Consider the following 16,850-nt stretch of genomic DNA (forward strand, 5'->3'; position numbering starts at 1 on the left):
TCAGTCATTGCCTTTCGTATACATTAAAACACATTTAAGGAAAACATTGTCTTAGGAAAATAAGTATTGCTTGTTTGCTTTGGTCCTGAAGCCGTTTTCTTAAACGTGTGTATTGATTACAGGAAAGGAGACAGTAACATCTGGAGTTCACTTAAAGCTAAGCACAGACAAAACTTCAAAGCATATTGCATGACTTCATGCTCCCTTTTAGTTTACACGTTCACTCTCAGGAAGTATATGCCCTCTTTCTTTGCTTATGTCAGGGACTTAAAGAGCTTGTACATGATTTATGTAATTGCATTAGAAGCCTTCCTGGAGATAGTATGGTCCAGTTCTTTATGATGCTTCCTTAATTCAGCCAAAATGATTCTATATGTCTCTTGGAGTGCTTCAGATAGACAAAGTTCTATAAACAATATGAGCTTATTAATGACAATAAGCATGCTAGTTCAAGGGAGAACTTATTTAGAAGGCTCTCAAATAAAAATAATTAAATATTCTTCCACTGTTATGACATAAATGGAGGCAAAAATAGAAGGAGAGCTGTAGCAAGTTTGAACACTTATGTTTCAGTACTTACTCCATGTCTGATGAGTGTTTTCATGTTCCTTTCTCTTTAAAAAATTATTTTGTAACACCATTCTATTTACCTTCCCTATGGATTTTACTTGGTTTGCTTCTTTGCCTGTTGAATAATTTATTCTTCATTTGAGTACCAACACTGCTTCAGTCCCAGAATTTAGATAGAATGTAATGCAATTGTGCTCCCCCTTTTCCTTCTTCTTCATATGACTGTTTCATTTTTGCTTGCTACTTGGACTAACGTCCTAGGTAGCTGCCTGCACTCAGATGCAGAATGAAATGTGTCTGCTTCGTGCTTTCTGTATAGCTTAACCAAGTAACTCATGCCAAGGACCTGTAACCTTACAGTAGTCTTTCCAGGGCCATCATATATCTTGATATTAAATTATGTCTGGGTGGAATCTGAAGGTTTTACATTGGATTTTGAGGTGCTCAGCTATCCAGCAATATCTCTGGATGACTGCCAGATAGCTAGAATTGATCTGAGACATCTAGTCAGCATGAGTAGATAAATAATATAGTGCACAAGCAGTGAGTCCAGTGTTCCTGAAAGGCTTGATCAGCACAGGGTGTATATACATTAAACAATCAGATTCCCTGGGTTCAGTGCTCAGGCACAAAGCATTTATACTGTACTTGCACAATAGATCAAACATTTCCTGGAAGAACGGAGTTTCCTCCAGTACAGTGCGTACGCCATGTGCCTATGTTTCTTCCTGGAAATACTTGGTCCTCCCTAGATATGTGGATGTATTGCATACAAAATTCATTGGACTTAAGCAAGCACCAACAGAACAGAACAACTCTCATAATAAAGTATGTTAAAGATGTGGCTAATCAGACATAACTTTGGCCTGCTGCAGGCCATGTCTAGATGTTTTTTATTCTATCCATAGCCATTGTGATTTACGTCTACCATATTCTGCTATGATTGCTCATCTCTGTCTTAAGAATTCAAAACCAGCATATTCTGCTGCCTCTTAATGTATGAGAAAAGAATTCTCTTCCAATTTACTTGGGGGGGGAGTGGGATAACAACATACTCTTGTTAGTGTTAATCATTTGGGAATCCCTGCTGCCCTTTGAGAACAGCTTTCTTAGGACAATGAAGACAAAATAGAGTCCCTTTCAGATTTTGACAGATGCATTGAAGCCATATAGTGCACTGTCTCTGTTGTATCAGGCCAGAACTGAAGTGATGTGATTGCCAGCATGGAGGGGAGGTCTGGGTCGTGTCCCCAGAGGTCATCGTTGCCAGCAGGCAATACCTAGAGAGCATATTCCCTGCTCTCCGCTGGCTCAAAGGGTCTGATTGTGAGAGCCCGCACACTGACACACACAGACAGAGAGATTATTCTGCAATGTCCATGCCCAGCCTCAGGGCAGCCACAATGTGGTACTTGTTGTAGATGGGGGTCATCCGTGCCACTGACGAAAATGTTGCATCAGAGAGCTGAAGACAAGGTGAAATGCATTTTTATATAGTGCAGGTAACACTGACATACAGGCATCATGGCTGAATGTCCTGACTGCTGCTAGCACTTTGAAGAACTGAAGATTAGTTATGAATAAATAAATGAAACTCTTTTAAGTCTTGCAAGTCCTTTAAATCTTATAAGCTTTTTCTCTAATAAATCTTTAAACCCTAACACTCATTAAACAAGTCTTTTTGGTCCAAAAAAAGAAGTGTTTTCAGAGGTAGAAAGGATCTTTGGAAATAAAATTAATTATTTACCAAAGTATAATTTGCAGAATGATTTGTGTCATACAAAGGCATACAAAGTATTGTATATAGCTAATACAGTACTGTGATAGCTCAGCTTATTTTTGAACCCAGCTTTGTAACAGACCAGTGAGATTCATATGATTTTTGATTTCCGCTAGGCAAGAGGATGAAAAAAGTACTACTGAAGTTAAGTGCCATTTTGTGTCTCACTCCAATACTCTGTTGCAAGAGAGGCTTGTGATGCCTCAGTGCAATTAATGAGTATGATAGGTTAAATGCTAGATGTTAGAGAAAGAAAGATGAAACTTTAGAGTCTACCGCCTACATTTTTTCTAACATCTGCATGACAATCAGAAACAGAAGTAGGCAGATGAAGTTGGGGGGATGTTGCCTGAGATATGCCCCTTTCTGTGATTAAAACACACTGTTCACAGAGAGAAGGAAGCAAGCAAACAGCAAACTGGGTCACCAGGAAGGAAACAGAAGAAGAGATCTGGGGGAAGAGTGCTGGCGAAAACATGCTGTGAACCGTGCACAGAGGTAGTCTTTCCAGTTGCTGGACTCTGACTGGAGCTTTTACACATTTGAGGACAAAAGATAAAGGAAACACTGGTACATGACTGCTTCCTAAAAATTCAAAACAGACAAAAACATAGTTCTTAGCAAAGAGAAAGAAATTGTTGTTTCCCTGCCAGTGCAAGGTACTGTCTCCCTTCTTACATCCAAAAAGAGTTAAGCAGAAAGAAAGTAATTGTTTATTTTGTCAGAAGTTGAGTAATAGTTATGATAAACTGTAATAAAGATTGGGGACAGACAACAACAAAGTATTCTGCTGCTTTTGTGTTATTCAGGCACTACTGACTTCACTGGAATGAGTGAGTACACTGATAGAATGATTGTAATAAGCAAACGTGGCTTTTGATGCTCAAATGGCCAGGATAATTTGTTTCCTGCATCTTCCCCTTTCCTGTAAATGTGACTAATTGTGATGAACTTAATTCAGGACTCACTGAATTAAATCAAACGTAATGATCCACAAGAATAAGATATCCTGTCTCTGTGTAAACAAGGATTAAATGCTGGTTTTAACTACAAGGTGGCTTTATTGCTCTCTGTCTGTTTTATGGATTTTTACCACCCGTTACTTAATTAAACTGAAAACACAAGCCTAGCTTTCTCATTAGTCAGCCCATGAGCAATCATTAGGTGTCACTGAACCAGTTCTTCATGCAGTGTGACTAACCTGTGCTTTGGGGATAAGATAAGTGCTTACTGGATATACCATGGCTATCCTGAAATCAGTGTGTGCTGGCAGACCCCCAACAGCTTACTACTGCTCAATATACAAAACATAAATCATAGGTTCAGTGGGCCTACTTTGCCATTGCATTTTATCAGCATTACAGACACAACAAAATTGCAAACTAGAGTCACATGCAGACAAATCAGCCTCCCTGTGTCCCATGGAAATACCCCGCTTATTTGCAGAAATGCTCTCTACATGATACCGTCATGTTACTCCATACTGGCACTGTTCCTTGTGTGACTGATGCCCAGCAACAGAAGGGTTCTTTGATAACATTGACCATTGTAGTAGGCTTTTCCCTTCTTTCATTTTCTTTCATTTTCAAGTATATTGGCTTGTATCTGCATGTGCTTTTGTTTTGTTTTGTTTATAATTTTATCCTGAAAACAGTTTCAGCTCTTTCAGTGAAATCACTGTAATTTTTGTTTAGTGTTTCATCATATTTTTCTACCAGTGTTTTCCATCTAGAAAGCTAGGATATGAGACCCCCTCTTGCATTCAGTTTCAGTCAGCCTTTCAGACTAGCTCACCCCTGCCTGTGTGTGTGAGGGACCAAAAGAAAAGGAGCATGAACTTTGTGATTGGTCCTTGTCTAACCAAACTGTTGTTCAAATTTTCTGTAAGAACAACATACTTGACTCAGAAGAAAAATATATATATATATATTATATATATCCTTGTAAACTTCTCTATAGACACTGAGGAAAAGGGCAAACAAACCAGAAAGCCTCAAGGGTGAGAAAGATATAAGGAACATAAGTTTCCTGCTGCCGGAGTTCCCAAGTGACAGGTAACCTGGGCTTGTTGAGCTATTTCTGAGACAGGCATGCTGAGTCAGTACTCATATCCTCCAAGAAAGAATTAAAAGCAGTGAGGAATATGCTTTGCTTCCTCAGTGGGAATTCTTTCCTTTTTCCTGAAACTGTTTTCAACAGCTTTGAGTAGAGGAAGTGGAGACAACTGCCATTATCACATAAAACAAGACCACTTCCTCCAGGACAGAAGCTCCAGGTATATGGGTCAAAATGGCAGCCAGAGAACTTTCCCAGCACACGTGACTGAGAATAATTGGTGAAGATTTGTACCAGACTATCTGGAAGCATGCTTCAGTTGTTTACCAATAAGGATAAAGCATCTCTGCCTAATCTTTCTTGTTACAGGAATTTTACACAGTGTGATTTAATCTGGGCTGAGATAACAAGTTTTAGATATGAGATTCTCAGCAGACTTTGTTCAGTTGATTTTCAAAATAGCTCCATACTTTTAATATTGTTGTAAATGCACATTAATTACCCAGTAACCTTTGACGTCTTTGGTAAAGCTGGTTGTCACAGCAGTTGTTGCCATGTTACGTGATCTGTTTTGAATTTAGCTTTTCGGTATGGTAATATTACAGAATCACTGTGAGGAGAAAAGAAACAACCCGCCAAGCCTCTTTCTTCCTAATATGGTGAAATGAAAAGCCTTGGTTTGAGTTAGCTGTTAAAAGTGCTGTTGGAGTCAAAGCCCAGGGATCAGTCTGATGTGGTGCCCGAAGAGCACAAGGGTCATGGTCAAGACTCTCACTGGGAGGGCAGGAAGTGTTTAAATTCCCTGTCCATGACTAAGTGATGGAAGGCAGCAATGTGGAAAAAAAAAAAAAAAAAAAAGGAAAAACTCTTCTGCTCATCCCAGCATGCCTTTGATTCCAGCACAGCAAGAGTGTTATTTCTGTGAACGCTGCTCTGGGCTGTGCTCTAGAGCAGATGTGAAAACTTATTTTTTAACAAAACTTTAGACCAAGACTGGTATTGATACACAGTGAGCAGCAGTGTGGGGGGCTCAGGCAGAACTCCAGGCTACAGAGGAAGTTGGGGAGGGACACAAGCCCTTGGCATAGGCTCTCTCCTTACACAGCACTGAGTGGAAAGGGGCCCCAAAGGCCTTGAGAGTGCCAGGAAGCTTTGCCTTTTTCCTTATTTGTGTTCGCTATCACCTCTCAAACAAAGGAGCAAAACTTGTCATAGCAGTGAGCAATTGGCTAGCAGGGACTACTTCCCCATCCCAGCCCTCTCCCCACTGACTGTACAGTTTTCCTGGCTGCTTCTCACGGGTTCAGCTTCTCCTAGTTAACATCTCTGCTTCAGGACACTTGGCACAATACTCGTGATATCTCTGAGGCCCACCGTTTTGTTTCCTCACTGGTGCTGAAGGCAGAGAGAAAATCCAGACAAAAAGATCCCAGATCCTATACCCATTGTGGTGATGGTTTATTGATGGATACCTCAGTAACCTGAGTTGTGTTGAACAAACACTGAAAAGCTCATGGCCCCTCAGCAGAAGACTGTGTGGAGAGCATCCAATAGATTTAACCATATGTGTGTCACAAATTCTTATCATGTTCCATGACTGAGGCTCATCCTAATTAATAACAGTTTCAGTGTTGTGCTTATAAACAGTCATTTGCCATTTGTGAGAAGATAAAAGCACTGAAAGTGGCACCACTCTTCCTGGAGAATATTTGCCTCCACAGCACAACAGCCCATTTTCTCCTGCTCAAGTTTTGTCATCTGTCTGAAAGCTTTGCCTCTTGGCAGCTGGCTAGTAGCATACAAGAAGGTTTGCATTCAAATTGTCCACATTACACTTTGCTGTGTTTGGGCTCAGAGCTAGTATGGAAGGAACTACCGAGCCTTCCCAAGTGATGGGATGGGACCAGAGATCCTGTCAGTTTAATTGTATAGTGTGGTGTTTGTACATCCATTAGGAGACATTGGAAAAGGAGGGAAAAGCTGAAAAGGAAGCAACCTTTTTTTTTTTTTTTTTTTTAATAGAGTAAAAGCGATGTTTGTGGTTTTAAACAAAGGGCTGTTGGCAGGATGATGCCATAAAGGAAAGGAAGAGAAAGGGAAACTGCATTTGAATTAATTCAGATAAGTGAAGGCCAGAAGACCTCATGACATAATTTTCCATTAATTCCTGTAGTCTAGCTCTCTAGTCATAATTATGTTACCTCTTGACTCCTTTGTCCAAACATTGTGCTGGTTTGTATTACTTTCTACTGTAATTACTGTAATTACACTTGCAAAAGCTGTTTACAGTATTGCAGCTGTAATAATGTGACAGAACAAAGTTAGATAAGAATTTTGCAGCGGGTACTTCATATAATTTTCTGTGACTCTTATGTAACTGTCTTCAACTGTATGAATTTACAGTGGGAAAAGACAAGAACAAAGGAACAAGGGACAAGTCTGTTGGTTTACTAAAAATCCAAAAATTAATTTAAGAGATCTTTGTGTTGAATTGTAACTTGAAATTTGATTTTTAGTGAATTTTTTTTGAATGGTGATCAAAATCCTCTGTTTGTTCTAAAATATATAATTTCACTTCTAAGATTTTTTTAAGATTTTATGTATTTTAAAGTTGTTTTTAAAAATATTTTAAACCGAATTTTCAAACAGAAAAAGTAATTATTCCTCTGAGCTAAAATATCTCAGGATTTTCATATTTTTCTTCTAATATGTACAGGTAGTGGGGAAAAGATGAGTTTGTAATACATTTCAGTGTTCCCTAGTCTGATTATTTTTCCTCAGAGTATTTCAGTGAGTAAGCAAAACAGGAAGGGACAGAAAGAAAAGCTGAGGCAAAGAGAAGTTAAAATGCTTTTTTTATCTCATTATACGAGAAACAAAATTGGAAATAAAAATTGAATCTCCTGAGTTCTCCTCTAGGGCATAAAACATTAAATTGTTAGATGAAAACAAATCTCCAATCATGACTTTCATAAGCAACAGAGATCATGAAGACCACCAGAACTGTGTGTTTTGTCTCCAGCATCTTGTTCCTGGCCTTCCTGGTACAGCCACATTTGAAACCCCAGTTGCATGTCTAGTCTGCATGTTAGAAAGGTAAAATATTTTTAGTTTTCTTCTCTGTCTCTTTTCAGAAAATCTCTTCCTCGCTGCCGAAGAATTAACAGGATGCTTTCCAATGAGTCAATGCCAACAAGTCCTCCAGCATTCACTCGCTCCAATTCTCAGGCCTCTGTGGACAGCACGTCCATGGAGGACTTCTGGTGTGAAGTGGAGAGCATCAAGGAGAGCAGTGAAGATGGGCCTGAAGAAGCAACACTCTTGGAGTTCAAACCTGCTGACGGTAAGCACACAACCACCACTTCTGCTCCACACCTTAGTGCTTCCTCATCTCTTCAGTGATGCTTTTCTCTCTTTCCCTAGTATGAGCAAGATTAACATGCAGATTAGTTTGAATCAGGAAAGAGAAACATTAGAAGAAAACTTTATCTTCAGCATTTAATAATCTAAACCAAAACCCATTAAAGGACAGAAAAGTTCAATTCATATATTGGAATTTTCCACTTTCTGGCTTTTGGTAGGATATAACGCAGAAGTTATGAAAGTCTTAAAGCAGTTTTTAGCTAGATATCATTTTGTGCTATCAAAAGTTTGGTAGTTGCCTGTTTCTCCGAGATAGACTTAAGAGGACAATAGAGATGAGTCTGAATATAAAGATGCCTACATTGTTCATCTTCCTTACTTGTTCAAACTCTCTGATCACGTATATACATTACATCTGGAACAACAGACCTCTAACTTTTCCCAGTTCTGATCCCACTTACAAATGCATTTTATTATACAACACAAAATACCAGGTGTTAATGTAGGATGAAACTGAAATTCTTCTGAGGTCAAGGCCCACTGATTGTTGCAGCTATTTTGTGGATCAAGGGCACTGGCCTGGGAATAACTGATCTAAATATAGATTTTGAAAGAGTGGTGTATTCTCTTCATGCAATTGTTAACATGAGTGAAATGTGCTTTTCTTACCTTTACATGCAATAGGATATCATTAATTTTGCTTCCAGGAAAAAGGTTGAAAAGGGAAAAGGGTGCTACTTTAGTTAGTAATCAAATATGTAACCATTCATGATAAGTATCCAACAGAGAGATATCTACCTCTAACTACATGCTGTTTTCATGGGGAATGACTTCCACTCTCTAGTTCCAGGTTCCTCTCTTGGGAATGAAAGTAGAAGACCTCCATTTACCAGAATTCTGTTTGCAATAAAGGATGTGATCTGGCAGCTTAAAACCAAACTGCACTTCTTTTTGTTGGCCTGAGATTTCAAATAAAGATAGATGGAAATGTAACACTGAAAATTTATTGTTACTGTTACAGGAACTTAGAAAAGCAATCTGCCTCAATCAGTTTGACCTTATTGGGAAAACATGCTGTTTCCACCCACTACGAGGGCTAGCAGTGTTCTTGGCTATGTTAGGAAAAACATCACTAGCAGATCAAGAGATGTGACCCTTCTGTTCCAAACAGCACTGGACAGGCCACACCTGGAGTGCTATGTCCAGTTCTGGGCTCCCCAGGACAAGATGACATTGTGAACATCATGGTATTTCCCTCATGCAATTATCTGTGTGAATGATGTGTTCCTGACTTGTCCCCAGCCTTGGGGGAAAGTCACAAGCCAGTTAAGTTAGTAGGACAAGGAAATGTAGGAGCCTATTTTACCAGTTCTAAAAAATTTTTCTGTTGCTCTTGTCACTGCTCAGCTAAACCTTCACACCAATGCAAAGTGTACTGTAGTTCCATATTATCCTTCATCTGATTTTACCTCATTATACTGCATTGATTTTTTCCTCTCTGTCCCAAATTAAAAGTGAGACTTCAATATAAAATGCAATACGTCTCCACGCTTCATTTACCTTTATACAGTTGTTTAAAACACTTATGTAGTACATACACCCACACACAAGCAGGGAGTTCTTTTCTAGTTCTTAACTGCAGTAATATTTTCAATCTAAAATTATAGATCTTGGAAACAATCGTGGGTTGGGTTCTATTAAGATACTAATAGGCTATTACTCCTTGATGAGGATCGAAGCACTGAAAATCAATGTGGAAGTCCCCAGTGTAAAATAAAAACAAATGTTCATCATCCTGTTGAGATCTCTGAGAGAGGAAAAGGTGCAGAATCCTTGAGAAAACAAAAGGGTTATAGCAACCAGACACTAGTGATATTGTCGAAGGCACAATTCTGCTTTTGCCACTCCAGATGTTTAATGAGAAGACATACTCTGCTGATGTGTAACTAAGAACAGGAAAACATAAAAAACATAACATAAAAAATGACGTGGGGTCAAAATGTAGGGGAACGGAATGTTGAGGTGTTTGAAATCACTCTGACATGAAGAACTGCTATTAACACTTAGTATTAGAAGTTTGGGATGAGATATTTTGGCTTATATCTGAAATTCAAAAAAAGGCACATGCCTTTTCTAGCAGTCACTGAGAGGAAAACTACCAGCCAATGAGTCCTCTCTATTATCTGTTTATCTTCTGATGTAGCAGGATTAACAAAAATTACCCTACTGAATGAGTAGCTACTACTATAAAAATAATATTTTTAAAAACAATATAGGTTGGTTAGCTCTTACTTAAACTTATTTTTATAAACTTTTTGAGAGTTTTTATGTCTTAGCCTACTTTTGTGAGTGGCTGAAAAAGAAAAAGGGAGAAAGCCAGAGAAAACACTCACAAGGGTGCCTGGTAAACAGACAGAATTGCGTGTCTACTTAACTATTTTTCATTGCATCATAAAAACCTTGTTTGATTAAAAACAAAATTCTTGGAAATAATATGTCAGGATAAAAGCCAAAATGAATGTATTTAGGAAAATGAAACATGAATGGTTGTGGGTAGGACAGCAGCACTCAGAAACAAAATGAAGGCTTGTTAGAAAGAAGAGTGAGGATGGCAGAACAACCTCAGGATCAAAACTAACAAAGAAGGAATGGAATGGCCTGTCATCTAGTTTCCGCTCTGATCCTTTCTGCATCTACAATCTGTTTCATGGCATCAAGGACTTGTCAAACCCCAACCTAACACAGGGCTGTCTTTTTAGAGGCAGACATATTTGTAGAGCTTTGTGAAGAGACAAGGCAGTTAGCCATGAAGTCAGTGATGGCTCTTCTCTTACCCCTACTAGCCAAGACTGTAATTCTCTTTTTTGTGTATCAAACTGCCAAAGCAGAGTAAACTGATACTTATCAATCTACCTGCAGTCCAATTTTGTCAAGAAGAGGCAATAAAGAAAGAGTGAGAAGATGAGCACATCATTAACACCAGTGCTGCAAGGGGAACAAATATTGAATAGTCAAGTTACTTTACAGAGCAGACTGAAAATTAGTCATTTTCCTCTTTGGTGTGTTTATTTGTAATACCTTTCCTGCAGTCAAAGCTGGAATATAATGATTGTTTTGACTACTTTGTCTCAAGCAGCATATTGCTGAAGCAGGATCAGTCACGTGCAGAATAAAAATGAAGGCCCTTAAAATCTCCTCTGTGATGAGAGATTTAAATAGTCTATGATTGTTCACTTTAGAAAACAGAAAAATGAAAAGGCAGTGCCAACAAAACTGAAAACTACAAAGTGAGTCAGAGAAGGTAGACTGGAATCATCTCCCTGTTCTACAGGGAATATTCATTTAATGTAGCAGGTAGTAGTAGCAAGCTGAAACTCAAGAAAAGAAAACACTGTTTCACATTGTGTATGATCTCAGCTTGGAACTGGTTCAGAAGCTGGAACTAAGCAGGGCAAAAGAAGGTAATGTCATTGATCTGGGTGTCCAGAAACCCTGGGAGTAGAGTATTAGCTAGTCATCTTTAACTAGTAGAAATCAGGATGATATCTAAAAGTTAGCTATTTCTTCACCTTGCATTTCTACCTGATCTCTTTAATATCTAGTCCTACTTGCTTTTTAGTGAGTAGCTCTGGCACTTAGTTATCTTGTCCGAATGGCATCAAGTTTTTCTCCATTGGGTCACCTTTCCAAAGTGTTTGATTACCAGCTGATGGAGGATTTTTAAAGCATCTTTAATTTTCTCATCATTGGTGTGCAAACACACTGTTGTATTGTATGCACTACGTCAGTGTTTTTGCTTACTTAGAGTACAACACAGTCTAAGTGGGAATTGAGGATTTATTCTCTTGAATGAAGAGTTAGCCTTTAGCAAACTTGCTGTGTCAGGCTACCTTCTTCACATGAAGATGTCATTGTACAGTTCAAAAACACCTCCTCTGATCTTTTCCTAAGCCTCCCTCGTATGGTCGGTGCCAAACTGAGAGTTGGTAGTATAGTGACAAAAGCTGAATTAACTTAGAATCTTGACCTAGTAGTGGAAATGGAGCCTTCTGTAGGTAAAGGCAGACACAGCAGTCCTCCATACTACCTCACTCCTTACCTGCCCTTCTCTCCTTCTCTATCAAGACCATGTCATACTCTTTTCCTCCACAGAAGGGGAACTGGAGGCCGAGTGGCTGCAGGATGTAGGCTTATCTACCCTGATCTCTGGAACTGAGGAGGAGGATGGCCAAGCCCTGCTGTCCACTCTGACCCGAACCCAAGCTGCTGCTGTACAGAAGAGGTACAACACATACACTCAGACCCTGAGGAAAAAGAACAAGCATACGGTCCGGGATGTGCGAGATATCTTTGGCACCAGTGACTCTACTGTAAGTAGCTAATGAATTCAAAAGAATGGTCTTAAGCTTATTTTTTTTTCACATGTTTCACAAGTAGCCCATGAATGCTTTTACTACACAGGAATATTTTCTGCTGACAGTATACAGCCAGCCAATACAAGTTCCTAACACTAAGTCCAGGCTTTTAATGCTGTATTTGCTACATTTTGAGAGGAAAGGAAGAAAACAAATAAAATAGATAGCAGACAATTTTACTGTTAACCTGCAACACAATGTTGTATGTGTTGCCAGCCCTTCTCCTGAAACCTCCTTCCAAGACTAATATTTATTCCTTTATTTTTTGGAACTTGATGAGTTACCCTTGGCAGTTGTTCAAATTTCTCCTAACTTCTGGGGATGCTTGCTATTTTCTCAACAGTCCCAGCAGTGAAGTAAATGCTTCTCTAATGAAGCAACTGAGGTTCAAATATGCATAAGCAATTAAACACCTGCCAGAACAATTGCAACTGGTATGCTTGCAGTTAAATTTCACTTACATAGCCAACAACAGTCTATTAACTATTCATTTATTTCACAGCATCAGAAACAAGCATTGCCCCTGGTGGCTTCATCCATTTTTTTCCCCGAGGATAGTTTTAAGAGCACCAATTCTGGTCCCTTCACTGTTTGATTTAGGTAAATGCAGTCAGCCAAGCAAACTCAGCCCAAAGCGACATTTGATTTTGGATGAGTGACTCACGATACCTTGTTAGGGGACCACCAACAAGCTCACAAATTCACCTTTAAAATTAAAGTTTTTATCATTACAAAAATCTAGGAAACTTTGTATCTGAAACTGTTTTATCCTTTTCAAGTTGTACTACTTTTTCCTCAAGAACTGGCATCCTGAATGAATTTTTAAAAAAAGAAGTGGGAGAGGGGAAGGAAAAAATAAAATTGTAGCTGCTTTATTATAAGATTAGAAAAATATAATGCCTAGTAGAATTAATTTATTTGTCTCCAGTTGAAGTTCCTGGGCTCTTTAGAGCCTTACCTCTATGTGATAGATGTATTCCACAAATATTTCCAGAAGCACCCAGTAGTTTCCTGTGGGCAGACGTTCTTTCTTGCATGAGAAGTGCTTAGCATGTTTGCATGAACATTAAAAAGCTGATGGCATTTCTTATTAGATTAGTACACCTCTGCTTCAAGTATCTGTAGGCCTTAAAACACTTATAATTTCTAATATTGCTATCAAAGCTTAAGTTTTCTAACAAGTTTTTCTAACAAATTTAAATAAGACAAAGAATTGTCACTCAGACAGGCACATTACTGATCTTTTTTCGACCTGCTAATTTTTCTCTATCTTTCACTTGCTTTAGGAATAAAAATCTTCCCATGCGTTGTCCATTAGTTCATTGTTTTACCTCCTCAGAAATTCAGCTCTCTCACTCATTTTGCATTGTGAGAATCTGAAAAAAAAACAATAACAAATAAAAACCTGAATGAGTAATTAAGACCTTTACTTCTTCCCACAAAAACGTGCAGTTCTGCAGGGTGCTTGCCAAAGTGTTAAACACAGCTGTAGAAAACACCATCACCACTCTCCAATGGACTACAAAGCAAATCGTATTTCTAAAAGCCTGCAAGTTTTCCAACACCCATTTAAATGCTCCCATTAACCATTGCTCCTAGCTTTTCTGCCTCTTATGGGATTTAGAAAACTGATCCTAATTATCAGCTCCTCTGGGATGGATGGATGGGTGGGTGCGTTTGCAAAATGCAGCTGACCAACATTTTAGAGGGCATTAGCTGAGGTCCCCCTATCCATCAGCTCTATGTGAGGCGGTGGCAGCTAAAGTGAGTCCTCACGCTCAGCTGAGTCTCTGAGCATGACACTGCAGCTGTCAGAGAATCTGTGATGGATTGGTTTGGGACAGTGATCTGGATTTGAAAAAAAAAAAAAAAAAAAAAAAAAAAAAGCTCCAAAAAATCATAAAAAAACTCATAAGAGCATCATGGGACAGTGAGGAGTAAGACTTTTCAGGCATGGCCACTGAAGTGATACCACTGTAAACACTATGCAGGAAGTTCTTTGCTCTCCCATTCTGTTTTGTTGTTTGTTTTTTATTTTTTAATAGGAAGTGAGAGCAGGTGAGGCAGAAGTAAATGCAATGCCAATTGCATTATATACAAATAGCCAAACAGCTCTAATTGCTTTAGGTAACTCTATAATCCTCCCCTTTAGGAGGATAGATTTACACCTTCTTCCCAACAACCTGAGCATTACAGGAGCTCAGAGAGATGGGACGCAAGATGGATTACTCTTTCCAGCGCTTAATGATGAGAGAAGAGGTGATTAGCTCATTAGGGTCACCCGAGATGAGATTTACAGGACCATTGAAGCTGTATAAATAGTTTACACCCCCAGGGCAGGGGAAGAAAGAAGAGAATTTTGTCTTATTTTCTTTTGTCTCTTTTGAAAATGTTTGCTTGCTGGACTGTTGGGTTTTTTTTGTTTGTTTGTTTTGTTTTGTTTTTTGTTTGTTTTTGTTGTTGTTGTTACTGCCTGGTAGTCAGCTCCTGTGTGGATCAGCACTAAGCAAAGGGCATTAGGGCAGGAGCATTCCCTCAACAGCCCAAAGGGGGACTGAAGTTTCCTACTTTTTCTTCTACTGGTGCAGTGAATGCTGAGGGCAAAATCCATCACTTGTGGCACTTTGCCCCTACGCACCTTATCCCAGCTGAGGTGCCTCTGCTCTGCTTCAGGCAGGTTGATATCAACAGGCTCCAATGGCAGCCATGCTGCAAGGACTCAAATTGAATGGTTTATTAATCACAGTGGCCTGATTTTCCCTACTATTTGTTCCCTGCTGCTTTCATCAGAAGCTGTCAGCTCTGGTAGCACTCAAAGAATAAAGTCAGCAGCAGAATATAAATTAATGGAAAAACATTGACTTATTATTGGAAGAAGGAAATGAAGAATTGCTAACTAACCCAGAACTATCTGCATGAGAAGGCAGTTGTGATGGCACCACTTTGAAATATGAAAATAACTAAAACCCAGGCAATTTGTATCCTGACTAGAGCTACAAGTCTACCTCTTTCAAATTTGTTTTCCTTAGCTGCAGGGCCAGCAACAGAATTTGTCGCTTTGGTGCTCCAATGATTTGTTTTTACATCTTCTACAATTTTTGCTAAAGAAATGACTATCTCATCTCCCTCTTTTTCTTGTTCTTCTGGTTTCTGCTCCCCATTGGAAATTCCTGTGTATGTTATGCTAGTAAACACTGGGCTCATTTTTAGTATCAGATAATTTGGAACTTTCTATTGACTCACTTTCAATCAGAAATGACGATATGTGAAGTCTGACTGGACTCCCAGTTGAATTAATAAAACTGTCCTAATTTGGGTAAGGATGCAATTTGACCCTCAGCCTTTGGCATTCATTAAGACATGAGATTCCAAAATTTTTAAATCTTTTTTTACTATACAGAACAACAACAACAACAAAATCATTCTTTAAAAAGATTTTACCTCTATTACCCTAAGATTCAAAAAAAGATAATAAATAAAAAGCTCCAGTTGGTTGCATTTGGAAGAAATTTCTACTCTTTAACTCCCAATGCACTACATGATGTTATGATGTGGAATACCAATAACAAAAAAGCATGGAACTATTACAAAAGGAAAAACAGAGATTTTTTTTTCTTTATATAATATCTCTGTGAAGGGTGAGAAATGAGAGGAAGAATATGGCTTGGTTTGGTTTAACATTTTCTTGATATCCAGTTGCCATAAGCATAAGCAGCCTTTGGGCACTGCTGAGTGAGAGGCAAAGCTGTGCTCTCAGCTCTTTTTTCCAGTCCAGTTGTGCTTAGCAGAAGCTGCTGATGGCAGTATCTTCATTGTTGATTTCACTTGTGTATCACTGGAGCAAGACTTTTTTTCCTCGATAAACCTGACTCACAGTGAATTTATTCTCATTCTGATTGTAAGGTCAGACATTTTGAGTAGCAAAAGTAGATTAGCCAGTTGCTTGTTTACCATTTATTCCTCCATCTGGAAGACTAATAATTACTCTTATGTTTGATTTTCTGAAATCATGGAGGCAAGTTTTTACAGACCTCTCCACTTCCATATTCCCACCTGAAATTTACATTACTTTTTTATGGCTGAAAAACATTTGTAGACATGCTATGTGATTTTATGGTGACAGCTTCATACAGTTCTCCATGAAAAAACAAATCAGCGGTTTGTACGGTATACTTGGCAAAGGAAGTCCGTGTGACTCAAATCCTGTTTGCTATCAAGTTCACAGCCCATTAAATGGACTCTCTCAGGAGTGATTGTATTCATGTTACATTTGACTTTGTTACCCAAGTAACTTAGAGGATAAAACTGAGTAAAACAACTGTACCCTTATTTCAGGTTTGCAATCAGAAAAGCTGCCTGCCTCTTAAACATGTGACAGTTTTTATCAGGAAAAGACAATAAATACTGCCCTGAGGCACCATGGCTTTGTGATAAACAGCCGATGTAGCAATTTAGAGAGCAACTTAAGAGCTGCTGCTCCAGCCTCATAGGGGCTCTTAGCTGTGTTTTCAGCAAGTCAGGGGCTGTCCCATGAGACTCGAGGTTGGGATGCGGCAGGTTTCAGGCAGGGGTTCCTAAGCAGGAAATGAAAGAGAGCTATTGGAGAGGGTCCAGAGGAGGGCCACAACGATCGGGGGGCTGGAGCAGCTCCCCTACAAAGACAGACT

General features: G+C 39.0%; 1 protein-coding gene across 4 annotated transcripts in view; it reads left to right on the forward strand.

Annotated features, from left to right (window-relative positions):
• Positions 1-16,850, forward strand: part of ARHGAP28 (Rho GTPase activating protein 28) — a 73,520-nt gene that overhangs the window by 31,930 nt on the left and 24,740 nt on the right. For all 4 annotated transcript variants that reach the window (XM_015855287.3, XM_085537504.1, XM_085537502.1 and 1 more), the window contains exons 2-3: positions 7,540-7,748; positions 11,921-12,138. In XM_015855287.3, the coding sequence (XP_015710773.1) occupies positions 7,540-7,748; positions 11,921-12,138 (427 nt within the window). The remainder of the gene's footprint in view (positions 1-7,539; positions 7,749-11,920; positions 12,139-16,850) is intronic.

The sequence above is a fragment of the Coturnix japonica genome, chromosome 2, assembly GCF_054131305.1.
Source record: "Coturnix japonica strain WE chromosome 2, WE-NBRP24, whole genome shotgun sequence".
NCBI classification, from domain to species: domain Eukaryota; kingdom Metazoa; phylum Chordata; class Aves; order Galliformes; family Phasianidae; genus Coturnix; species Coturnix japonica.